The sequence below is a fragment of the Ylistrum balloti genome, unplaced genomic scaffold (genome assembly GCF_031769215.1).
Source record: "Ylistrum balloti isolate Yb309-2 unplaced genomic scaffold, AGI_CSIRO_Ybal_v1 Utg370448, whole genome shotgun sequence".
Classification (NCBI taxonomy): Eukaryota; Metazoa; Mollusca; class Bivalvia; order Pectinida; family Pectinidae; genus Ylistrum; species Ylistrum balloti.
Window position 1 is genome coordinate 975,282 of NW_026782298.1, and position 26,653 is coordinate 1,001,934.

Below are 26,653 nucleotides of genomic sequence, written 5' to 3' on the forward strand. Positions count from 1 at the left end.
TTCATCGCACACACATACCCCAAGTCGTTCATTCCCCTACTTGGCATAGCCTATAATACGCAAATAAGCATCGATCGGTGGCTACGTATTAGATCACTTCCGGATGGAGCTGGCCTCTAAAATATTGCATCCAACTGCTGATGCTGTGTTATGTCTGTGAGACATTGACGATGGATAACGACGTATCACAGTCTTTTGTTAGAATATTCGTCAATTTAGGCAAGGACAACTTAATACACAGAGCCTGAAGCGTAACATTGACTTAGAATTCATATAAACTTTATTGTTCGCACTTCTGGGATCAAGATGAGGGCAATGTCTGATAAGTGATAGTGTATCTGATGACTACATACTGGCCAAAAAGAGTACTATATGCCATTTTTGTAAGGCGATGTTCTTACAGAAGACAATGTTAGGTCTTTAACCCCCCCCCCTTTTTTTTCATAAAGAACGAGTGGTGATTTTTTATCATATAGTATGACTATTGAATGTGCTATTTGTACATAGGTCTGTATATATTCGGTGTAGTGTACCAAATAACAAATAAGAAATATGACACAGTGTCATATGATTGAAAATGCTTAATCTCATTAAAGGATACGGACAATGTTGAATGTGACGGAGACATAATCATATGAAAACATCGGTGGCTGATTCGTTTCCAGCACCAGTTGTTGTGAGAACTTTCTGAAACTGATATGGCAGACAATAATGAAAGGTAAGACTGGTGAATTACAAAGTGAAGCTTTACCTGTTGTAGGCCAAAATAAGCTGACACAATATTGATGTATATAGATACTGTCTTTACCTATAGTAGGCCAAAATAAACTGACACAATATTGATGTATATAGATGCTGTCTTTACCTGTTGTAGGTCAAAATAAACTGACACAATATTGATGTAAAATGATGCAATCTTTACCTGTTGTAGGTGAGAATGTGTTGATGGAGTCTTTATCTGTTGTAGGTCAGAATATAGGTCAGAGTGTGTTGACGAATCTTTACCTGTTGTAGGACAGAGAGTGTTGACAAATCTTTACCTGTTGTAGGCCAGAGAGTGTTGACGAATCTTTACCTGTTGTAGGCCAGAGAGTGTTGACGAATCTTTACCTGTTGTAGGCCAGAGAGTGTTGACAAATCTTTACCTGTTGTAGGCCAGAGAGTGTTGACAAATCTTTACCTGTTGTAGGCCAGAGAGTGTTGACAAATCTTTACCTGTTGTAGACCAGAGAGTGTTGACAAATCTTTACCTGTTGTAGACCAGAGAGTGTTGACAAATCTTTACCTGTTGTAGACCAGAGAGTGTTGACGAATCTTTACCTGTTGTAGGGCAGAGAGTGTTGACGAATCTTTACCTGTTGTAGGCCAGAGAGTGTTGACGAATCTTTACCTGTTGTAGGCCAGAGAGTGTTGATGAATCGTTTGAATTCATCAATTATCCAGAGGATTATGTGGGCTATGATCCAACACAGCAAGAAAGAAAAGTTTCAGGGTCAGAACAGCTGTCCCATAACTCGGAGTATGGCTGGCTAAGCGATGGAGAGTCGTCACGAGGCACTCCTGTGACACGCGAGATGTTCCAGCAAATGTTTGATGAAGATGGGCGTATTGTGGACGAACACTCTTTACGTAAAGCTGTGTTTATGGGTAAGATTGTTCTAGCTCTCTTATGTTGTAATAATAATAAGTATTATTATAATTGAAAAAGCATTTAAATGATAATCCTAATCATGAGATTTTCTATGTTAATGACCATAGCACCTAAATAACAACTGACCTAGATATACGATGACTAAATTAGATGACCATATAAGGACATAGTACAAAATTTACATGCTGAAATATATTTGATTTAATGACCAATTCATCTGTTTTCTGGTTCTTTCTATCACCATAGTGGTTGTCTGTTATTAAAGAGTTTGAAAGAGTCAGTATTGTAAAGCTTTTAAACGATCATGCTCTAAAGATAATCTCTCCAATATGCCAGTTGTTAACTACTCTTTTTTGTTCTCCCACTTTATTTGAATAAATTCATTTGAAAAATACATTGATATTTTTTTTTGCCTTCAAAATAATTTCTTTTTAATACAAAAAAACAATTTTGGGAAAATAACGTTTTAGTTCTGAAATCAGGTGACATCATGGCCTGATTCTTGGTACCAAGATGGCATTGTCAATGTAGAAAATTGAATTGACAGCAAATATTCATTAACCAGGGGTATTTTCAGTTCATAGAACATACAAATGTGTTGTACATGTATAACATTTATAAGTTATTTCCATCGGATGTATAAAATAAAGGCGACATAATGCAGATAGAAATGACAGACTGTGAAATAGCCTGGGCCAGGTGACCAGTTACAAGGGTCCAAAGCTCAGCTGGGACATTTTTGTGACACTCAAGACAAAGTCTCATGGTGACCTATTTCTATACCCTTTTGTCAAATTAGTTAGAATAGTAAGTATAGGTTGACAGCTTGAGACACATATTGACCCATGCCCCCCAGGGGCTGATGGGCGTGGCCAAAAGGGGATCAAATTGACTGAAATTTCAAGTCATAAACTCTCCTCAATATCCAAATATAGTGGAATCAAATACTCCTCATGCATGGAAGGGTCTTACAGTAAAACTCTTCCGTCCCAGTGCCGAAAAGATTTCTTGATTTCTCTTCTCTCTTCTACACATTTACACATTTAAATTTTTTTCGTTTGTGAGTTCACTCAGGTGACTGTTCAGGCCTTTAGGCCTCTTTTTATATTCATATATGTTTTCTTTCTTATTCTCATTACATCTTATTTGCAAGTTTACTCATCACCTCTCAAACAAATGGCTAAATTATGTAAATAGCATAAATACAAAGAATGTCTACTGCTACACCAGAGACCTTGCCTCTTCAATGGAATTCTTGTTTTTGAATAAAACTGATGAATACATATATCATGTACCAAATATTGTTTCCTACATGTTTTCTATGGAATGTTTTGAATACACAACTACACGTACATGGCAGGCCAGCTTCCTACTTTCACTACACAGTCTACTTCTAACGAAATTATGGAAAACCCTGTGACACTGTATCATATGTTACAGGACCCCAATATATAGTTAAATCAAAGCACCTTTTACTAGTTAACATGTTATCTATATAAAAATACCAATTTTTATGTTGAACAGCTGTTCTGAAAAGGTCTTGACTAAATTAGATGATCTTACATCACAGAGACATTGTACAAGGTTTACTAGCTGAAATATAATCTACTTGAATTGTAATCTAAGCTGTCTGGAGTTACTTCCCTTTAAAAACCGCTCTGTAAACATTTCATTTACATTTAACACTTTTTAATCATTGAGGATGACTTGAGTTTGATCAAGATCAGTATTATCAGAATATATTATTTATCATTTTTAAACATTCATCTGTTCTTTTAAATGTAAAAATGTGTTTATATTTTGCAAATACATATATGGGCCAAAACACAGCTAACACATATATATATATATATATTTTTTTTTTATTCCAAATCTTTAATTAACACAAATGATAGACACAGCAACATATTGAACACAAAAAAAACCTTTGTGAATACTTATCACTGGTTAACTTGTAACAATAATGCATTTTTGTCTTAATGGTATGATATTATAGTTGGAGAACAAAGCCAAGTTAAGTGATGCTTAAATACATATACACACATATAAAATTGTATCCCATTTGCTACTAGTTGTTTTAGAAAACATTTACTGCGAGACTGTTTCATAACATCACTGAGATCATTCGATAATATAGAACAACTGTAGCTGGAGTGTTTAAGAATACCGTAAATTTTCGCGTATAGTGTGCACTTTTTCAAGCTAAAACTGTCGTGTCAAAAAGGGGGTGCGCATTATACACAGGAACATGCCATTCTTGGGGCTATCATTCCCGAGTTCTGTTGTTTTTGGTAAAGGAAGGTAAAAACACTGCTGGGGTAGCACTGGTTCCTCTTGTAGACACATTTCTTACATATGAAAGCATTGAGTATATAACATTTGGAGCCATTTTAGAATTTTGACAAAATTCAGCTTTCCCAAATTCATAAAGATCGGAAAAAAACATTCAAAAAAGTCTGAGATTATAGAAAAATGTACAAGGATAAAAATATTTTTATTTTTGAGTGAAATCCTGGCAGCTGGTAAATTTTGCAACTTTTAATTCTTTCATTTATTTTTATATGCCGCTGGAGGCGGTTGTATATTGGAGTCATCTTCTCCGTCTGTCTGTCCGTACGTCCTTTTATTGTGAACGCAACTCCTCCTAAACTAATCATCAGATTTTCATGAAACTTGCTCAATGTCACTACTTCAATAGGTAGATGTGCATGATGGGGCAATTTTTTGATTATTTGATTTTTGTAAGATTTATGCCATATATGATTGCAGGTCCCTGTCTCTTCCAGCTAAGCTTACTGGTCTCACAGACTTCGTTTTTGTATACCGACATGTTAAAAGCGATAATTAAAAGCACCAATCTTGATCTTGATATTTTGTGGTGGAGAGTATATTGTGTCCACGGCACTCTTAAAGGAAATTTGAAGCATATGGGATGAGTTGGTAGGGCCATGAATTGATATACCAGAAACCCTAGTTTGACTGTTGGAATATGTTTTTTCCCTTTTTACCTTAAAGGAAATTTGGCTGGTTACAACATATTTACTGTCAACTGTAGCTTCTATCACTGAAGGAGCATGCTTCTGTTATGTAAGAGTTTAGCTGAGTTGGTAAGGCCATGAATTGACTATTGATTCCAGGCACTGATCAGCAGGAATGTGTTTTCCTTTCACAGTATAGATGGAGTTAACCAGCCATCCAATGGAAGTTGGGTGGTGGGGTTACAAAAAAATTACTACAGTGTTTTATGTGGGGTTCACAAATTCATCAGACGACAGGTTTTATAACAGAATTTTGTGTTTAAGGTGGAGTTAATGTTTCCATCAGACGACAGGTTTTATAACAAAAATTTTGTGTTTAAGATGGTGTCGACATTTCCATCAGACGACAGGTTTTATAACAGAATTTTGTGTTTAAGGTGGTGTCGACGTTTCCATCAGACGACAGGTTTTATAACAGAATTTTGTGTTTAAGGTGGTGTCGACGTTTCCATCAGACGACAGGTTTTATAACAGAATTTTGTGTTTAAGGTGGTGTCGACGTTTCCATCAGAAGGGAGGTTTGGCAGTTCCTATTTGGACTATACCCCTGTACTTCTACTGCCAGGTAAAGTATCACACTTTCAGTGAAGGAAATGTTATTAGAAGGAAATTTTTGAGTTAACCATTTCTAGACGAGAATTTTATTTAGAAATCTCAGGTTTTTGTAATGTCAATTGGTATGTTACTTGGTTTGTCAGCATCTGTCCAATCTTTCTCACTTGACAAATTCTAGTACTCTACTTAAGATAAGTATGTTTGACTTCACCGACACCCCAGGTTACTACTACTAATCATGTATTAGGACTGATTAATACATCAACAGGTGACACCGGGGCAAAGCTAAAATAAGTTTTAATGAAAAATTAGTCATCACACAGCTGTTTTAAAACCCACCATCAGAACCTGATGAAGGACTTGTGACATTTTTGTTTTCAGATGGAAAGGTCAAAAACATACATATTGTAACGATTAACAGGTGTTTTCAGCACTTTTATATATCTGCTGTGTACAATTGGTTATGCTGGTTGACGTCAACATCTGTATTGTATCCAGTTGGAAAAATTATTTGTTTTTTCTTCAAATATACCTGTATGATGTAAATTCAACAGTATTGGCATGAAAGGAAATTGATAATCACATAAATATATAGTAAGCAGGAGATGATATATGTTTGAAACAAATCCTCTCACATTTTGACCATTAGTGTTACTGTATATACAGAAATCTGTAGGACCTTTAACCATTTGGATTTTACATAAAATCACTGACATGAGTGTGTTTAGACAGGAAGGAAGGTACCAGGACATTCTGACAAAATCTTGTGGTTGATGTGATAGATATATCATAAAAACCATGTGGAGAAGGAGACTTAGTTTGTTATTGATAGTTATAAACGAGACCCATACTCCTCGACTCATTTACTTTAGAGCTGTTTAAAAGTTTGTTGTTGATCGTTATAAACGAGACCCATACTCCTCGACTCATTTACTCTAGAGCTGTTTAAAAGTTTGTTATTGATATTTATAAACGAGACCCATACTCCTCGACTCATTTACTCTAGAGCTGTTTAAAAGTTCGTTGTTGGTAGTCATAAACGAGACCCATACTCCTCGAATCATTTACTCTAGAGCTGTTTAAAAGTTTGTTAGCGATCATTATAAACGAGACCCATACTCCTCGACTCATTTACTCTAGAGCTGTTTAAAAGTTTGTTGTTGATCGTTATAAACGAGACCCATACTCCTCGACTCATTTACTCTGGAGCTGTTTAAAAGTTTGTTGTTGATCGTTATAAACGAGACCCATACTCCTCAACTCATTTACTCTAGAGCTGTTTAAAAGTTTGTTGTTGGTAGTCATAAACGAGACCCATACTCCTCAAATCATTTACTCTAGAGCTGTTTAAAAGTTTGTTATTGATATTTATAAATGAGACCCATACTCCTCGACTCAATTACTCTAGAGCTGTTTAAAAGTTCGTTGTTGATCGTTATAAACGAGACCCACACTCCTCGACTCAATTACTCTAGAGCTGTTTTAAAGTTTGTTATTGATATATTTATAAACGAGACCCATACTCCTCGAATCATTTCCTCTAGAGCTGTTTAAAAGTTTGTTGTTGGTAGTTATAAACAAGACCCACACTCCTCGACTCAATTACTCTAGAGCTGTTTAAAATACTCCTCGACTCAATTACTCTAGAGCTGTTTAAAAGTTTGTTAGCGATCATTATAAATGAGACCCATACTCCTCGAATCATTTCCTCTAGAGCTGTTTAAAAGTTTGTTGTTGGTAGTCATAAACGAGACCCATACTCCTCGACTCATTTACTCTAGAGCTGTTTAAAAGTTTGTTGTTGATCGTTATAAACGAGACCCATACTCCTCGACTCATTTACTCTAGAGCTGTTTAAAAGTTCGTTGTTGATCGTTATAAACGAGACCCACACTCCTCGACTCAATTACTCTAGAGCTGTTTAAAAGTTTGTTATTGATATATTTATAAACGAGACCCATACTCCTCGACTCATTTACTCTAGAGCTGTTTAAAAGTTCGTTGTTGATCGTTATAAACGAGACCCACACTCCTCGACTCAATTACTCTAGAGCTGTTTAAAAGTTCGTTGTTGATCGTTATAAACGAGACCCACACTCCTCGACTCAATTACTCTAGAGCTGTTTAAAAGTTCGTTTCGTTATAAACGAGACCCATACTCCTCAACTCATTTACTCTAGAGCTGTTTAAAAGTTTGTTATTGATATTTATAAACGAGACCCATACTCCTCGACTCAATTACTCTAGAGCTGTTTAAAAGTTCGTTGTTGATCGTTATAAACGAGACCCACACTCCTCGACTCAATTACTCTAGAGCTGTTTAAAAGTTTGTTAGCGATCGTTATAAACGAGACCCATACTCCTCGACTCATTTACTCTAGAGCTGTTTAAAAGTTTGTTGTTGATCGTTATAAACGAGACCCATACTCCTCGACTCATTTACTCTAGAGCTGTTTAAAAGTTTGTTGTTGATCGTTATAAACGAGACCCATACTCCTCGAATCATTTACTCTAGAGCTGTTTAAAAGTTCGTTATTGATCGTTATAAACGAGACCCATACTCCTCGACTCAATTACTCTAGAGCTGTTTTAAAAGTTTGTTATTGATATATTTATAAACGAGACCCATACTCCTCGAATCATTTCCTCTAGAGCTGTTTAAAAGTTTGTTGTTGGTAGTTATAAACAAGACCCACACTCCTCGACTCAATTACTCTAGAGCTGTTTAAAATACTCCTCGACTCAATTACTCTAGAGCTGTGTAAAAGTTTGTTGTTGATAGTTATAAACGAGACCCATACTCCTCGACTCATTTACTCTAGAGCTGTTTAAAAGTTTGTTATTGATATTTATAAACGAGACCCATACTCCTCGACTCATTTACTCTAGAGCTGTTTAAAAGTTCGTTGTTGGTAGTCATAAACGAGACCCATACTCCTCGAATCATTTACTCTAGAGCTGTTTAAAAGTTTGTTAGCGATCATTATAAACGAGACCCATACTCCTCGACTCATTTACTCTAGAGCTGTTTAAAAGTTTGTTGTTGATCGTTATAAACGAGACCCACACTCCTCGACTCAATTACTCTAGCTGTTTAAAAGCTGTTTAAAAGTTTGTTTAAAAGTTTGATTGATATTTTTAAACGAGACCCATACTCCTCGACTCATTTACTCTGGAGCTGTTTAAAAGTTTGTTGTTGATCGTTATAAACGAGACCCATACTCCTCGACTCATTTACTCTGGAGCTGTTTAAAAGTTTGTTGTTGGTAGTCATAAACGAGACCCATACTCCTCAAATCATTTACTCTAGAGCTGTTTAAAAGTTTGTTATTGATATTTATAAATGAGACCCATACTCCTCGACTCAATTACTCTAGAGCTGTTTAAAAGTTCGTTGTTGATCGTTATAAACGAGACCCACACTCCTCGACTCAATTACTCTAGAGCTGTTTTAAAGTTTGTTATTGATATATTTATAAACGAGACCCATACTCCTCGAATCATTTCCTCTAGAGCTGTTTAAAAGTTTGTTGTTGGTAGTTATAAACAAGACCCACACTCCTCGACTCAATTACTCTAGAGCTGTTTAAAATACTCCTCGACTCAATTACTCTAGAGCTGTTTAAAAGTTTGTTAGCGATCATTATAAATGAGACCCATACTCCTCGAATCATTTCCTCTAGAGCTGTTTAAAAGTTTGTTGTTGGTAGTCATAAACGAGACCCATACTCCTCGACTCATTTACTCTAGAGCTGTTTAAAAGTTCATTGTTGATCGTTATAAACGAGACCCATACTCCTCGACTCATTTACTCTAGAGCTGTTTAAAAGTTCGTTGTTGATCGTTATAAACGAGACCCACACTCCTCGACTCAATTACTCTAGAGCTGTTTAAAAGTTTGTTATTGATATATTTATAAACGAGACCCATACTCCTCGACTCATTTACTCTAGAGCTGTTTAAAAGTTCGTTGTTGATCGTTATAAACGAGACCCACACTCCTCGACTCAATTACTCTAGAGCTGTTTAAAAGTTCGTTGTTGATCGTTATAAACGAGACCCACACTCCTCGACTCAATTACTCTAGAGCTGTTTAAAAGTTCGTTGTTGATCGTTATAAACGAGACCCATACTCCTCAACTCATTTACTCTAGAGCTGTTTAAAAGTTTGTTATTGATATTTATAAACGAGACCCATACTCCTCGACTCAATTACTCTAGAGCTGTTTAAAAGTTCGTTGTTGATCGTTATAAACGAGACCCACACTCCTCGACTCAATTACTCTAGAGCTGTTTAAAAGTTTGTTAGCGATCGTTATAAACGAGACCCATACTCCTCGACTCATTTACTCTAGAGCTGTTTAAAAGTTTGTTGTTGATCGTTATAAACGAGACCCATACTCCTCGACTCATTTACTCTAGAGCTGTTTAAAAGTTTGTTGTTGATCGTTATAAACGAGACCCATACTCCTCGAATCATTTACTCTAGAGCTGTTTAAAAGTTCGTTATTGATCGTTATAAACGAGACCCATACTCCTCGACTCAATTACTCTAGAGCTGTTTTAAAGTTTGTTATTGATATATTTATAAACGAGACCCATACTCCTCGAATCATTTCCTCTAGAGCTGTTTAAAAGTTTGTTGTTGGTAGTTATAAACAAGACCCACACTCCTCGACTCAATTACTCTAGAGCTGTTTAAAATACTCCTCGACTCAATTACTCTAGAGCTGTGTAAAAGTTTGTTGTTGATAGTTATAAACGAGACCCATACTCCTCGACTCAATTACTCTAGAGCTGTTTAAAATACTCCTCGACTCAATTACTCTAGAGCTGTGTAAAAGTTCGTTGTTGATCGTTATAAACGAGACCCATACTCCTCGACTCAATTACTCTAGAGCTGTTTAAAAGTTTGTTGTTGATCGTTATAAACAAGACCCACACTCCTCGACTCAATTACTCTAGAGCTGTTTAAAATACTCCTCGACTCAATTACTCTAGAGCTGTTTAAAAGTTTGTTAGCGATCATTATAAATGAGACCCGTACTCCTCGACTCATTTACTCTAGAGCTGTTTAAAGTAACTGGTGATCTGACAGTGGAAATAATCTCTTGGTATAGCTCTTTTGTGAACCATTTCAGGGAAAGGGAAGAACTCCTGTTGGATTACATCATGAAATATCACGAACAAAAATCTCGATGGAAAACCATGCTTGTATTGGACTCTAAGCCTGGAGGTCAGTGTCGCTAACTGTTACAGTTGTTTATAACAGGTTAAAATATTGATGAGTTATTTAACTAAGATTACAGTATTTATTTGAGATTTTGAATTATCCTGTGTTGTCTAAAATTTAAAACTTCAATCTTTAAATAGATTCTTGAATTTGCAGTTTGATCATAATTGAAATGAAATGATTGAGTTGAAACAGAACTCAAATTTCTGCAAAATGATGTAAGATAATGGAACGATGTGCTTTAATTTTAAAAAGAAATTAGATGAAAACAAAAACATCATAGTTATACATTGTGTGGCTGTAAGGTGAATGTAAATACAGTATATGTGTAATGTTACTTTTGTGTAGTAAATAGACAACACATAATTTTTTATATATATATATTGAGATGTTTGACTGTTATGGTGTTGTAAACGACAGACAAAAAAATGTTAAGAATAATTGACAGACAAAATTAAATGGTTGTAGCCACAGCACTGGAGCAGGGGCTGATAGGACGCTACCAGGTACAGGACCCTAGTAACCAGCTACAGAGTCCCACCACTCCCCCAGGTGGCATCATGTCACCAATGGAACTTCATCTCAAGAATGAGAATGCCGCCCGTATGTCTGTGGACCAACCTGACTTCAGCATCCTGTCAAAAAACTTCGCAAACATTGATGTGTCCACACCAGAAATGCGACAGAAAATTGACTTCGTGAAAATACAGTCTCAGGTATTAACTGTGGTGGTATTACAAGTCATCATCATACTAATTTGTATATATAATAGCATTTTTACTGGGCAAAGTATATTTTGACATAATTTGGAGTTACTTCCCCTTACCCATTGAAGACGATTTTACCTTATAGAAATAATAGTTCCCAGTAATATAGGTATTCAGTTGTATTAGTTTAGCAATGAATAAGCATTTTTGTTTTTGTCTCAACACAACAGAGAAGCGGAGAAACAGCAGGGTGTCAGTTTTATTAGAGATTCCAAACAGTTGTGATTAGATAAGTTTTTCAAAAAGTTGATGTACTACAATGACCAAATCTAAACACAAAATGAAATTCAGTTTATATATAGAAATATGTCTGGTTCTTCCATATAATAGAGAACAAGACTCCAATACAACACAGGTTGTAACTACCTGGTACCGCAAACTCTAATTATCAACCGAATACTTTACTTTGGAAACGGGTAGAAATAATAAAACATTTGTTGGTTTTCATCTGAGACATTGAGATGTCAGACTTTCTACAACAGACTACAGAATAAAATGTTTAACACTGATTACCTGTCAATAAGGTGAGACATTGAGATGTCAGACTTTCTACAACAGACTACAGAATAAAATGTTTAACACTGATTACCTGTCAATAAGGTGAGGCATTGAAATCTCAGACTTTCTACAGCAAACTACAGAATATAATGTTTAACATAGATTACCTGTCAATAAGGTGAGGCATTGAAATCTCAGACTTTCTACAGCAGACTACAGAATATAATGTTTAACATTGATTACCTGTCAATAAGGTGAGACATTGAAATCTCAGACTTTCTACAACAGACTACAGAATATAATGTTTAACATTGATTACCTGTTGATAAGGTGAGACATTGAAATCTCAGACTTTCTACAGCAAACTACAGAATATAATGTTTAACATTGATTACCTGTTGATAAGGTGAGAAATTGAGATGTCAGACTTGTTAATAATTTAATGTATTAAAGCGTTTATTTTTGTTTAACACAGGTGTTCGTCAACAGACAAAAGGTGGATGTAAAAAACCTATGGACACATATACGAGTGATAGACAAAGATGTTCCCCGTACAGACAGGGATCAGGAGTATTTCAGGTATCTCGGCGACCCTATTTCATTGACTGATTTTATATATGACACTTACGTGTGTATGATAAGGTCAAATTCTATTGATCACAAAACTCAAAGTATCAAAAAAAATAGTGAAAAGAGAATTTGTCTCCTTTTTATGAAAGGTGAAGTTTTGTAGAGATTTTCACAGAAACCAAGATGGCCCAGTATTGTTTTAGATGCAGTTCAGGAAGGTTTGATGTCCAAAATTTCTAAAATTTGTTATGATGATAAGTTCCAGAAAGTTTAGGATGCAATGAGTTATCTTAAAGTAAAAATCCAATTTGTTACTCTCATTTTTTGATACAGTTTCAGAATATGTGAAACAGGAAGTATTTTATTTTTACATGTTTTTTTTTTAATTTCTAAATAAACGTGAACTTTCCTTTGTTAGAATCCAGAGAAGATTTTATTACAATTACCTTATTTACATGTCTATACTACATACACGTAACTTTCTTGTTAAATCTAAAATGACTGACATTCAAACATCTACTTTCAACCAGAACATTTACCTTATGAATAAATAAATAGATAAATCAAATTGAATTATCAATTTCTGTCTCAAACAATTTTTGTATAAAACATGTCAGTTTAACACATTATGAAGCCAACTTCAGGGCTTAAGTGTCCGACAAATTGTGTAAACCAATAATATTCTGTTTATTATCACATTACACATATTATCACATTACACATATTATCACATTTACCTCAAAATGGATTCGGAACATGATATTAATCTTAATCTGCTGCATTATTGAATTGTAGAAAAAGCAATACTGACATAAAAATTACCTTAAGTAAACAGTATTAGTCCATCAGAATTTATAAAAAGAAAATCAGGTCTGTATGTAGATTTTTTTTTTAACAGTGGAGCGCAGAATCCTCACTTAACAGTGCTGCGTGACATACTTGTGACTTTCTCGGCTTTTCACCCTGTCATTGGATATGCTCAAGGAATGAATGATATTCTGGCACGATTCCTCGTGGTGTTTGATTCAGAGGTAGGAGAAATTCTGTGCTATACTATTACAGTAAAACAGATGTGTTATGAACAATTTTAACAAGTTATAACCTACATATATCAGTATTCAAAAAGGCTAAATTATATAAACAATTATAATTGTAAGATAAGTTCACTAACCCAAAATAGATCTTGTGTGTAGAGCCCTATAGGACTGTAACTTGTGTGTAGAGCCCTATAGGACTGTACCTTGTGTGTAGAGCCCTATAGGACTGTACCTTGTGTGTAGAGCCCTATAGGACTGTACCTTGTGTGTAGAGCCCTACAGGACTGTACCTTGTGTGTAGAGCCCTATAGGACTGTACCTTGTGTGTAGAGCCCTACAGGACTGTACCTTGTGTGTAGAGCCCTATAGGACTATACCTTGTGTCTAAAGCCCTGCAGGACTGTATCTTGTGTGTAGAGCCCTACAGGACTGTACCTTGTGTGTAGAGCCCTATAGGACTGTACTTTGTATCTGATGTCCTACAGTTCTGAGCCTTTTATCATGAGTCTTTGCAACCTATAGCAATTTTGTCACTTACAGGTTGAGGCCTACTGGTGCTTCCGTAACTACCTGGATCACATACAAGAGGAATTTACAGAAGATGGCATGATGAAAAAGATAAGTGAGTTATCTCCCTTGCCATATTGATAAATCCTTATTTTGTGGAGTGCCCCTATATATTACAGACTCTATTGGCCTCATTTGTTATTGACTAAGGATGGAGGGTATCTCTCTATAGCGTCAAGGACAGAACTTTGAGATATTTACCGATGTCTTCTAGACTCTAAATATTCTACAGACACGGACAAAGCATAAATAATCAACATGTGGTGAGATTTGAGAACGATATATATTTCAGTCCATGTTGTCAGCCCTAGAATTTTATTTAGTCATGAAATAATTTTTTACTCACATTTGCGTTCAAATCAATGTACAATGCTGATTCATTGTTGTAGTAAAATATTAGCCACTGGCTTCATCCGAATACATGATGTGTTGTAGATTTGGTGGTGATGCTTCTACGAGAAATGGACCAAGAGTTATTAGATCACCTAAACACACATGAACTAGGCGACCTCATGTTCTGTCACAGGTAAAGACACAATCTCTGTATCTGACCTCATGTTCTGTCACTGGTAAAGACACAATCTCTGTAGCTAACCTCATGTTCTGTCACTGGTAAAGACACAATTTCTGTAGCTAACCTCATGTTCTATCACTGGTAAAGACACAGTCTCTATAGCTAACCTCATGTTCTGTCACAGGTAAAGAGACAATCTCTGAATCTGACTTCATGCTCTATCACAGGTAAAGACACAATCTCTGTATCTGACCTAATGCTCTGTCACAGGTAAAGACAATCTCTGTATCTGACCTCATGTTCTGTCACTGGTAAAGACACAATCTCTGTAGCTAACCTCATGTTCTGTCACTGGTAAAGACACAATTTCTGTAGCTAACCTCATGTTCTATCACTGGTAAAGACACAGTCTCTATAGCTAACCTCATGTTCTGTCACAGGTAAAGAGACAATCTCTGAATCTGACTTCATGCTCTATCACAGGTAAAGACACAATCTCTGTATCTGACCTAATGCTCTGTCACAGGTAAAGACAATCTCTGTATCTGACCTCATGTTCTGTCACTGGTAAAGACACAATCTCTGTAGCTAACCTCATGTTCTGTCACTGGTAAAGACACAATTTCTGTAGCTAACCTCATGTTCTATCACTGGTAAAGACACAGTCTCTATAGCTAACCTCATGTTCTGTCACAGGTAAAGAGACAATCTCTGAATCTGACTTCATGCTCTATCACAGGTAAAGACACAATCTCTGTATCTGACCTAATGCTCTGTCACAGGTAAAGACAATCTCTGTATCTGACCTCATGTTCTGTCACTGGTAAAGACACAGTCTCTGTAGCTAACCTCATGCTCTATCACAGGTAAAGACACAATCTCTGTATCTGACCTAATGCTCTGTCACAGGTAAAGACAATCTCTGTATCTGACCTCATGTTCTGTCACTGGTAAAGACACAGTCTCTGTAGCTAACCTCATGTTCTGTCACAGGTAAAGACACAATCTCTGTATCTGACCTAATGCTCTGTCACAGGTAAAGACACAATCTCTGTATCTGACCTAATGCTCTGTCACAGGTAAAGACACAATCTCTGTATCTGACCTCATGTTCTGTCACTGGTAAAGACACAATCTCTGTAGCTAACCTCATGTTCTGTCACTGGTAAAGACACAGTCTCTGTAGCTAACCTCATGTTCTGTCACAGGTAAAGACACAATCTCTGTATCTGACCTAATGCTCTGTCACAGGTAAAGACACAATCTCTGTATCTGACCTCATGTACTGTCACAGGTAAAGACACAATTTCTGTATCTGACCTCATGTTCTGTCACAGGTAAAGACACAATCTCTGTATCTGACCTAATGTTCTGTCACAGGTAAAGACACAATCTCTGTGTCTGACCTCATGTCACGGATGACTTGTGACACACCTGTCTGATACCTGTACTCTTGTATTTTACAGATGGCTTTTACTGGGGTTTAAGAGGGAGTTCAGCTTCTCCGATTCCTTGCGATGTTTTGAAATCCTTAGCAGTCATCATTTAGAACTCTCCTCCATGGAAGCAGAAAATGCACGTCGTAAGGAAGTCATGAAAGAGTTTGAAAATTTTGGTAAGTTAGATAACACAGTGACTTGATTGTTAAGTACTATTTGTAGAGAAATATGTCTTTATGTCTTCATTATCAGGTGGCAGGCCATTCAGTTTACCCTTCATCTGTGGTCTGTAGTTCCTTGTTCATCTCCATCCATGTATAATTACTGGTACAGAACAGTAAATTAGTTTGTGTTACTGGTACAGAACAGTACATTAGTTTGTGTTACTGGTACAGAACAGTACATTAGTTTGTGTTACTGGTACAGAACAGTACATTAGTATGTGTTACTGGTACAGAACAGTACATTAGTTTGTGTATAATTACTGGTACAGAACAGTAAATTAGTTTGTGTTACTGGTACAGAACAGTACATTAGTTTGTGTATAATTACTGGTACAGAACAGTACATTAGTTTGTGTTACTGGTACAGAACAGTACATTAGTTTGTGTATAATTACTGGTGCAGAACAGTACATTAGTTTGTGTATAATTACTGGTACAGAACAGTACATTAGTTTGTGTTACTGGTACAGAACAGTACATTAGTTTGTGTTACTGGTACAGAACAGTACATTAGTTTGTGTATAATTACTGGTACAGAACAGTACATTAGTTTGTGTATAATTACTGGTACAGAACAGTACATTAGTTTGTGTTACTGGTACAGAACAGTACATTAGTTTGTGTATAATTACTGGTACAGAACAGTACATTAGTTTGTGTTACTGGTACAGAACAGTACATTAGTTTGTGTTACTGGTACAGAACAGTACATTAGTTTGTGTTACTGGTACAGAACAGTACATTAGTTTGTGTATAATTACTGGTACAGAACAGTACATTAGTTTGTGTTACTGGTACAGAACAGTACATTAGTTTGTGTTACTGGTACAGAACAGTACATTAGTTTGTGTTACTGGTACAGAACAGTACATTAGTTTGTGTTACTGGTACAGAACAGTACATTAGTTTGTGTTACTGGTACAGAACAGTACATTAGTTTGTGTGGTACAGAAAAGTACATTAGTTTGTGTTACTGGTACAGAACAGTACATTAGTTTGTGTTACTGGTACAGAACAGTACATTAGTTTGTGTTACTGGTACAGAACAGTACATTAGTTTGTGTTACTGGTACAGAAAAGTACATTAGTTTGTGTTACTGGTACAGAACAGTACATTAGTTTGTGTATAATTACTGGTACAGAACAGTACATTAGTTTGTGTATAATTACTGGTACAGAACAGTACATTAGTTTGTGTTACTGGTACAGAACAGTACATTAGTTTGTGTTACTGGTACAGAACAGTACATTAGTTTGTGTATAATTACTGGTACAGAACAGTACATTAGTTTGTGTTACTGGTACAGAACAGTACATTAGTTTGTGTTACTGGTACAGAACAGTACATTAGTTTGTGTTACTGGTACAGAACAGTACATTAGTTTGTGTATAATTACTGGTACAGAACAGTACATTAGTTTGTGTTACTGGTACAGAACAGTACATTAGTTTGTGTTACTGGTACAGAACAGTACATTAGTTTGTGTTACTGGTACAGAACAGTACATTAGTTTGTGTTACTGGTACAGAACAGTACATTAGTTTGGGTGTAACCACAGGTATTGAATGGTAGCTAAGTTTGTGTATAATTCCTGGTACAGAATGTTATGCTTCCTGATGATGTCCTACAATTGTTTTAGCGTACATATTTCCAGGAGGAGGGACACGGTCAGAGCACCTGTCAGTCAGCTTCGACTACACATTTGAGCTGTTTATGTGTCTTGCCTTACTGATGGACTGTAGAAAAGACCTCCTGAACTGTGTCGACTCTGCTATGGTGTTCTCTACAATTAACAGGTGAAAGTAACCTCACTGTCTCTCATCATCAACCTTAAAGTATAAGGGAGGTTTCCTCTCCCATAATACATAATATAATGGTACTCCCTGACTAGGACAGGAGTGATAGAGTAAAATATAATGGTACTCCCTGACTAGGAGTGATAGAGTAAAATATAATGGTACTCCCTGACTAGGAGTGATAGAGTAAAATATAATGGTACTCCCTGACTAGGAGTGATAGAGTAAAATATAATGGTACTCCCTGACTAGGACAGGAGTGATAGAGTAAAATATAATGGTACTCCCTGACTAGGACAGGAGTGATAGAGTAAAATATAATGGTCCTCCCAGACAAGGAGTGATAGAGTAAAATATAATGGTACTCCCTGACTAGGAGTGATAGAGTAAAATATAATGGTACTCCCTGACTAGGACAGGAGTGATAGAGTAAAATATAATGGTACTCCCTGACTAGGACAGGAGTGATAGAGTAAAATATAATGGTACTCCCTGACTAGGACAGGAGTGATAGAGTAAAATATAATGGTACTCCCTGAATAGGAGTGATAGAGTAAAATATAATGGTACTCCCTGACTAGGAGTGATAGAGTAAAATATAATGGTACTCCCTGACTAGGACAGGAGTGATAGAGTAAAATATAATGGTACTCCCTGACTAGGAGTGATAGAGTAAAATATAATGGTACTCCCTGACTAGGACAGGAGTGATAGAGTAAAATATAATGGTACTCCCTGACTAGGAGTGATAGAGTAAAATATAATGGTACTCCCTGACTAGGACAGGAGTGATAGAGTAAAATATAATGGTACTCCCTGACTAGGACAGGAGTGATAGAGTAAAATATAATGGTACTCCCTGACTAGGACAGGAGTGATAGAGTAAAATATAATGGTACTCCCTGACTAGGAGTGATAGAGTAAAATATAATGGTACTCCCTGACTAGGACAGGAGTGATAGAGTAAAATATAATGGTACTCCCTGACTAGGAGTGATAGAGTAAAATATAATGGTACTCCCTGACTAGGACAGGAGTGATAGAGTAAAATATAATGGTACTCCCTGACTAGGATAATGGTACTCCCTGTGATAGAGTAAAATATAATGGTACTCCCTGACTAGGACAGGAGTGATAGAGTAAAATATAATGGTACTCCCTGACTAGGACAGGAGTGATAGAGTAAAATATAATGGTACTCCCTGACTAGGACAGGAGTGATAGAGTAAAATATAATGGTACTCCCTGACTAGGACAGGAGTGATAGAGTAAAATATAATGGTACTCCCTGACTAGGACAGGAGTGATAGAGTAAAATATAATGGACTAGGAGTGATAGAGTAAAATATAATGGTACTCCCTGACTAGGAGTGATAGAGTAAAATATAATGGTACTCCCTGACTAGGAGTGATAGAGTAAAATATAATGGTACTCCCTGACTAGGACAGGAGTGATAGAGTAAAATATAATGGTACTCCCTGACTAGGACAGGAGTGATAGAGTAAAATATAATGGTACTCCCTGACTAGGACAGGAGTGATAGAGTAAAATATAATGGTACTCCCTGACAGGAGTGATAGAGTAAAATATAATGGTACTCCCTGACAAGGACAGGAGTGATAGAGTAAAATATAATGGTACTCCCTGACTAGGACAGGAGTGATAGAGTAAAATATAATGGTACTCCCTGACTAGGAGTGATAGAGTAAAATATAATGGTACTCCCTGACTAGGACAGGAGTGATAGAGTAAAATATAATGGTACTCCCTGACTAGGACAGGAGTGATAGAGTAAAATATAATGGTACTCCCTGACTAGGACAGGAGTGATAGAGTAAAATATAATGGTACTCCCTGACTAGGACAGGAGTGATAGAGTAAAATATAATGGTACTCCCTGACTAGGACAGGAGTGATAGAGTAAAATATAATGGTACTCCCCTAGGACTGGTACTCCCTGACTAGGAGTGATAGAGTAAAATATAATGGTACTCCCTGACTAGGACAGGAGTGATAGAGTAAAATATAATGGTACTCCCTGACTAGGACAGGAGTGATAGAGTAAAATATAATGGTACTCCCTGACTAGGAGTGATAGAGTAAAATATAATGGTACTCCCTGACTAGGACAGGAGTGATAGAGTAAAATATAATGGTACTCCCTGACTAGGAGTGATAGAGTAAAATATAATGGTACTCCCTGACTAGGACAGGAGTGATAGAGTAAAATATAATGGTACTCCCTGACTAGGACAGGAGTGATAGAGTAAAATATAATGGTACTCCCTGACTAGGACAGGAGTGATAGAGTAAAATATAATGGTACTCCCTGACTAGGAGTGATAGAGTAAAATATAATGGTACTCCCTGACTAGGAGTGATAGAGTAAAATATAATGGTACTCCCTGACTAGGAGTGATAGAGTAAAATATAATGGTACTCCCTGACTAGGAGTGATAGAGTAAAATATAATGGTACTCCCTGACTAGGAGTGATAGAGTAAAATATAATGGTACTCCCTGACTAGGACAGGAGTGATAGAGTAAAATATAATGGTACTCCCTGACTAGGACAGGAGTGATAGAGTAAAATATAATGGTACTCCCTGACTAGGAGTGATAGAGAGGAGTGATAGAGTAAAATATAATGGTACTACCTGACTAGGAGTGATAGAGTAAAATATAATGGTACTCCCTGACTAGGAGTGATGATAGAGTAAAATATAATGGTACTCCCTGACTAGGACAGGAGTGATAGAGTAAAATATAATGGTACTCCCTGACTAGGACAGGAGTGATAGAGTAAAATATAATGGTACCCCCTGACTAGGACAGGAGTGATGGAGTAAAATATAATGGTACTCCCTGACTAGGACAGGAGTGATAGAGTAAAATATAATGGTACTCCCTGACTAGGAGTGATAGAGTAAAATATAATGGTAATCCCTGACTAGGAGTGATAGAGTAAAATATGACTAGGAGTGATAGAGTAAAATATAATGGTACTCCCTGACTAGGAGTGATAGAGTAAAATATAATGGTACTCCCTGACTAGGAGTGATAGAGTAAAATATAATGGTACTCCCTGACTAGGACAGGAGTGATAGAGTAAAATATAATGGTACTCCCTGACTAGGACAGGAGTGATAGAGTAAAATATAATGGTACTCCCTGACTAGGACAGGAGTGATAGAGTAAAATATAATGGACAGGAGTGATAGAGTAAAATATAATGGTACTCCCTGACTAGGAGTGATAGAGTAAAATATAATGGTACTCCCTGACTAGGAGTGATAGAGTAAAATATAATGGTACTCCCTGACTAGGAGTGATAGAGTAAAATATAATGGTACTCCCTGACTAGGAGTGATAGAGTAAAATATAATGGTAGACTAGGAGTGATAGAGTAAAATATAATGGTACTCCCTGACTAGGAGTGATAGAGTAAAATATAATGGTACTCCCTGACTAGGACAGGAGTGATAGAGTAAAATATAATGGTACTCCCTGACTAGGAGTGATAGAGTAAAATATAATGGTACTCCCTGACTAGGACAGGAGTGATAGAGTAAAATATAATGGTACTCCCTGACTAGGACAGGAGTGATAGAGTAAAATATAATGGTACTCCCTGACTAGGACAGGAGTGATAGAGTAAAATATAATGGTACTCCCTGACTAGGAGTGATAGAGTAAAATATAATGGTACTCCCTGACTAGGACAGGAGTGATAGAGTAAAATATAATGGTACTCCCTGACTAGGAGTGATAGAGTAAAATATAATGGTACTCCCTGACTAGGAGTGATAGAGTAAAATATAATGGTACTCCCTGACTAGGAGTGATAGAGTAAAATATAATGGTACTCCCTGACTAGGACAGGAGTGATAGAGCTGATTTTAAGGATGGCACCACCTAAGTGCTCAATTTAGTTTGTCATGTGTATGACTTTGTGATACACCATGAATTCCTCAATATATACATTTTAAAACATAAAGATCCAGATCTATGTTATATCTAGGTAAAACTGTCTACTCACACTTTTTATCATTGCTTTCCAGTTTGAAAATCAATTTGGAGGAAACGCTTACTAAAGCAGCGAAACTCTTCTATAAGTACTGTAAAAAGACAGTGGAAGAAAGCTTTCTGATGATTGAGCCACCAAAATCGAAGAGGTGAAAGAAAAAATTAATGTCGGTAACAACAAAAACAATATGAAACTTTTATGTAATTAGATGAATTCGTCTCCATAACAACCACCAGAGGTCACACAGCCACAAAGCAACAAGTTTGGACAAGGTTTGCAGGAAAAATTAGCCACAGTAATATAGATAGAAGTTATCTCCGCAGAGGCCTGAAGTTATCTCCGCAGAGGCCAGAAGTTATCTCCGCAGAGGCCTGAAGTTATCTCCGCAGAGGCCTGAAGTTATCTCCGCAGAGGCCTGAAGTTATCTCCGCAGAGGCCTGAAGTTATCTCCGCAGAGGCCCGAAGTTATCTCCGCAGAGGCCCGAAGTTATCTCCGCAGAGGCCCGAAGTTATCTCCGCAGAGGCCCGAAGTTATCTCCGCAGAGGCCCGAAGTTATCTCCGCAGAGGCCTGAAGATTTGATATCATCTTCTTATTGATGCAGATTATAAAAAAGATAGTCTGTGTGACTTTGAGTTATAAAGAGATAATCTCCTGAGTGACACTGAGTTCTAAAGAGATAATCTCCTGTGTGACACTGTGTTATAAAGAGATAATCTCCTGAGTGACACTGAGTTATAAAGAGATAATCTCCTGTGTGACACTAAGTTGTAAAGAGATAATCTCCTGTGTGACACTGAGTTGTAAAGAGATGATCTCCTGTGTGACACTGTGTTATAAAGAGATGATCTCCTGAGTGACACTGAGTTATAAAGAGATAATCTCCTGAGTGACACTGAGTTATAAAGAGATAATCTCCTGTGTGACACTGAGTTGTAAAGAGATAATCTCCTGTGTGACACTGAGTTGTAAAGAGATGATCTCCTGTGTGACACTGTGTTATAAAGAGATAATCTCCTGAGTGACACTGAGTTATAAAGAGATAATCTCCTGAGTGACACTGAGTTATAAAGAGATAATCTGTGTTACAATGAGTTATAAAGAGATAATCTGTGTTACACTGAGTTATAAAGAGATGATCTCCTGTGTGACACTGAGTTATAAAGAGATAATCTCCTGAGTGACACTGAGTTATAAAGAGATAATCTCCTGTGTGACACTGAGTTATAAAGAGATAATCTCCTGAGTGACACAGAGTTATAAAGAGATGATCTCCTGTGTGACACTGTGTTATAAAGAGATAATCTCCTGAGGGACACTGCACTATAAAGAGATAATCTCCTGAGTGACACTGAGTTATAAAGAGATAATCTGTGTTACACTGAGTTATAAAGAGATGATCTCCTGTGTGACACTGAGTTATAAAGAGATAATCTCCTGAGTGACACTGAGTTATAAAGAGATAATCTGTGTTACGCTGAGTTATAAAGAGATGATCTCCTGTGTGACACTGTGTTATAAAGATATGTCCTGAGTGACACTGTGTTATAAAGATATGTCCTGAGTGACACTGTGTTATAAAGATATGTCCTGAGTGACACTGTGTTATAAAGATATGTCCTGAGTGACGATAAATTATGTAAATATTATTGTGGTAATGTTTGTTATTTTTGTTTTCATAATTGTCAAGGTAAGATATGATATAGATATAAGTGCACTGCGTGTTGTAAACATCATGGAGATGTAGACAATTTCTCAGGGTTGAAATTATGTGTACAAATTATAATTGTTTCAAAAGTTGATGAGGAGGTTGTTTTAACTATGGTTTCTTCATTTTAACAACCTGTTTAGTGTGTTTTTACTATACGTATGCTCTGAAGATGTATTGCACTGTTTTATACTTTGTAAAATTTTGTTCTTATGAAGTGTACTTCTGACACCATGTAATGTCAGAGATTCAAACAAACATGGCTGACTAGGACGATGTGATTTTATTGCTGTTTAAGTAGGAACAAACAACACTGTCACTTATAACAATCCTGGTCATTCTATATACTGGCACAAAAAGAGCACTTTTGATTTATTTCTAAAGGGAAAAACTTTTGGAATTTGAAATACAAAAGGGAAGTCAAACAATGATGAAATTATTTTGACCTGATTTTCGATTTCATTTGTGTCATTTATGATTACATAAAAAAATCATACGCCTTTGAAACAGTGTTAAAGTCCCAATGGCACTGAAAATTTAAATTGCTTCAGTGGGTTTCGCAATACTATTAATAGTGAATGTGCTCTCACTAACCCCAGTGAACTGTGTCAAAGAATGTCATTTCTTAAATATGGCATCAATGGTGTGCTGACTATTGCATCACAAAACAAGACTGTTACAGTGGGGGCTCCGTAATGGTTTGGGCATGGAATGATGTGAATCAAGCATCACGTCGAATTTGTGGTCTTTCTCGATGAAAAGCACCAACAAGTTCCCGTCAGTTGACAGGAAATTGGGGATGATCGGTAATGTGTTGGTGTAACATGTTCCATGCATGCACGATTGTGTTACGGTCTGGTGAACAACTAGACCAGTGCATACACTTAATAGCTTGGAGGTGTTTATTCACAAGTCTAGCTCTATGTGGTTGAGCATTGTCGTCACTCATTGCAAACTCGGGGCCGACAACATCCGCAAATTATTTAACATTTGGATGAAGAATTTCAATCCAGTATTGTAAACCAGTGAGGCTACCATCTTAAATCATGTATGAGTCAGTCCGCCACCAAAGTTGATCCTTGCCCAAATCATTACAGAGCCCCGACCGTAACAGTCTTGTTTAGTAATGCAATAGCCATCATACCATTGATGCCATATTTAAGAAATGACATTCTTTGACACATTGAAGTGTACAGTCACAGTTCATTTGTGATTGTCCTGCCTGTAGCATCCTGACTGCTCACAAATATTAAAATTAAACAGGATGTAAAATGACAGGACACTCAGAAGAAACACAAAGTTTATAGACTGATTTGACGTCCATACAGACTTTCAATAAAACCACCATTGACAGTTGGATTTTAACCCTATGATGTTTTGCCGCAGGTTAACTGTTGCTTGTATGTGCAAATTGTTAGTGAAAAGTTAATGTACATACATGGGATGTTAAACAGAGGTGAAAGAGTGTCAAGCTTATCTTAAAATCACATACATTGATAATCCTGAACTTTTTGTGTTCAGTATACATACTTACTAACAGCTGATAATTCCTGAACAATCACTGCAGTGTTAGATACTGTAAACACACTGTGATATATCAGAGCATTGGAGCAGTAGTATTACTAGCTACAGGAACATTAGCAGACTTATACATGTATTTTGTATAAGGTGGCAACCAATCTCAAACCTGTTGCTGTGTATAGCTTCAGGTTTGAGAGTGATTCCGTCGTGATTGTGAAATGGCAACTAATCTCAAACCTGTTGCTGTGTATAGGTTTAGGTTCGAGAGTCATTCTGTCGTGATTGTGAAATGGCAACAAATCTCAAACCTGTTGCTGTGTATAGCTTCTGGTTTGAGAGTGATTCCGTCGTGATTGTGAAATGGCAACTAATCTCAAACCTGTTGCTGTGTATAGGTTTAGGTGAGTGATTCCGTCGCGATTGTGAAATGGCAACAAATCTCAAACCTGTTGCTGTGTACAGGTTCAGGTGAGTGATTCCGTCGCGATTGTGAAATGGCAACAAATCTCAAACCTGTTGCTGTGTATAGGTTTAGGTTCGAGAGTCATTCTGTCATGATTGTGAAATGGCAACTAATCTCAAACCTGTTGCTGTGTACAGGTTCAGGTGAGTGATTCCGTCGCGATTGTGAAATGGCAACAAATCTCAAACCTGTTGCTGTGTATAGGTGTAGGTTTGAGAGTGATTCTGTCATAATTGTGAAATGGCAACTAATCTCAAACCTGTTGCTGTGTATAGGTTTAGGTTCGAGAGTCATTCTGTCGTGATTGTGAAATGGCAACAAATCTCAAACCTGTTGCTGTGTACAGGTTCAGGTGAGTGATTCCGTCGCGATTGTGAAATGGCAACAAATCTCAAACCTGTTGCTGTGTATAGGTTTAGGTTTGAGAGTGATTCCGTCACGATTGTGAAATGGCAACAAATCTCAAACCTGTTGCTGTGTATAGGTTCAGGTGAGTGATTCCGTCACGATTGTGAAATGGCAACAAATCTCAAACCTGTTGCTGTGTATAGGTGTAGGTTTGAGAGTGATTCCGTCACGATTGTGAAATGGCAACAAATCTCAAACCTGTTGCTGTGTATAGGTGTAGGTTTGAGAGTGATTCCGTCACGATTGTGAAATGGCAACAAATCTCAAACCTGTTGCTGTGTATAGGTGTAGGTTTGAGGTGATTGATTGTGAAATGGCAACAAATTCAGTTGCTGTGTATAGGTGTAGGTTTGCGATTGTGAAATGGCAACAAATCTCAAACCTGTTGCTGTGTATAGGTGTAGGTTTGAGAGTGATTCCGTCGCGATTGTGAAATGGCAACAAATCTCAAACCTGTTGCTGTGTATAGGTGTAGGTTTGAGAGTGATTCCGTCGCGATTGTGAAATGGCAACAAATCTCAAACCTGTTGCTGTGTATAGGTGTAGGTTTGAGAGTGATTCCGTCGCGATTGTGAAATGGCAACAAATCTCAAACCTGTTGCTGTGTATAGGTGTAGGTTTGAGAGTGATTCCGTCG

At 36.9% G+C, this 26,653-nt stretch overlaps 1 protein-coding gene across 3 annotated transcripts; it reads left to right on the forward strand.

Annotated features, from left to right (window-relative positions):
• Positions 1-133: 133 nt before the first annotated feature.
• On the forward strand, positions 134-26,194 carry LOC132554877 (TBC1 domain family member 16-like). 3 transcript variants are annotated; one of them, XR_009554405.1, is made up of 13 exons: positions 134-718; positions 1,400-1,647; positions 5,179-5,254; positions 10,386-10,480; positions 10,946-11,193; positions 12,218-12,321; positions 13,211-13,343; positions 13,890-13,971; positions 14,352-14,442; positions 15,897-16,045; positions 17,734-17,890; positions 21,952-25,680; positions 25,752-26,194. XR_009554405.1 is itself a non-coding variant. In XM_060219203.1 (12 exons), the coding sequence occupies exons 1-12, from the start codon at positions 699-701 to the stop codon at positions 22,067-22,069; spliced, it is 1,521 nt and encodes a 506-aa protein (XP_060075186.1). In that variant the 5' UTR covers positions 134-698; the 3' UTR covers positions 22,070-26,194. The 3 variants fall into 3 exon arrangements, 2 of the variants coding, with proteins under 2 accessions (XP_060075186.1, XP_060075188.1); XM_060219203.1 differs by having other exon boundaries at positions 21,952-26,194; XM_060219205.1 differs by having other exon boundaries at positions 17,749-17,890; positions 21,952-26,194.
• Positions 26,195-26,653: the final 459 nt, after the last annotated feature.

Coding starts and splice junctions, on each gene's coding strand:
- LOC132554877 (XM_060219203.1), top strand. CDS start 699: ATGGCAGACAATAATGAAAG. Junction 14,443..15,896: donor GACCTCATGTTCTGTCACAG/GTAAAGACACAA, acceptor TGTATTTTACAG/ATGGCTTTTACTGGGGTTTA. Junction 16,046..17,733: donor GAAAGAGTTTGAAAATTTTG/GTAAGTTAGATA, acceptor CAATTGTTTTAG/CGTACATATTTCCAGGAGGA.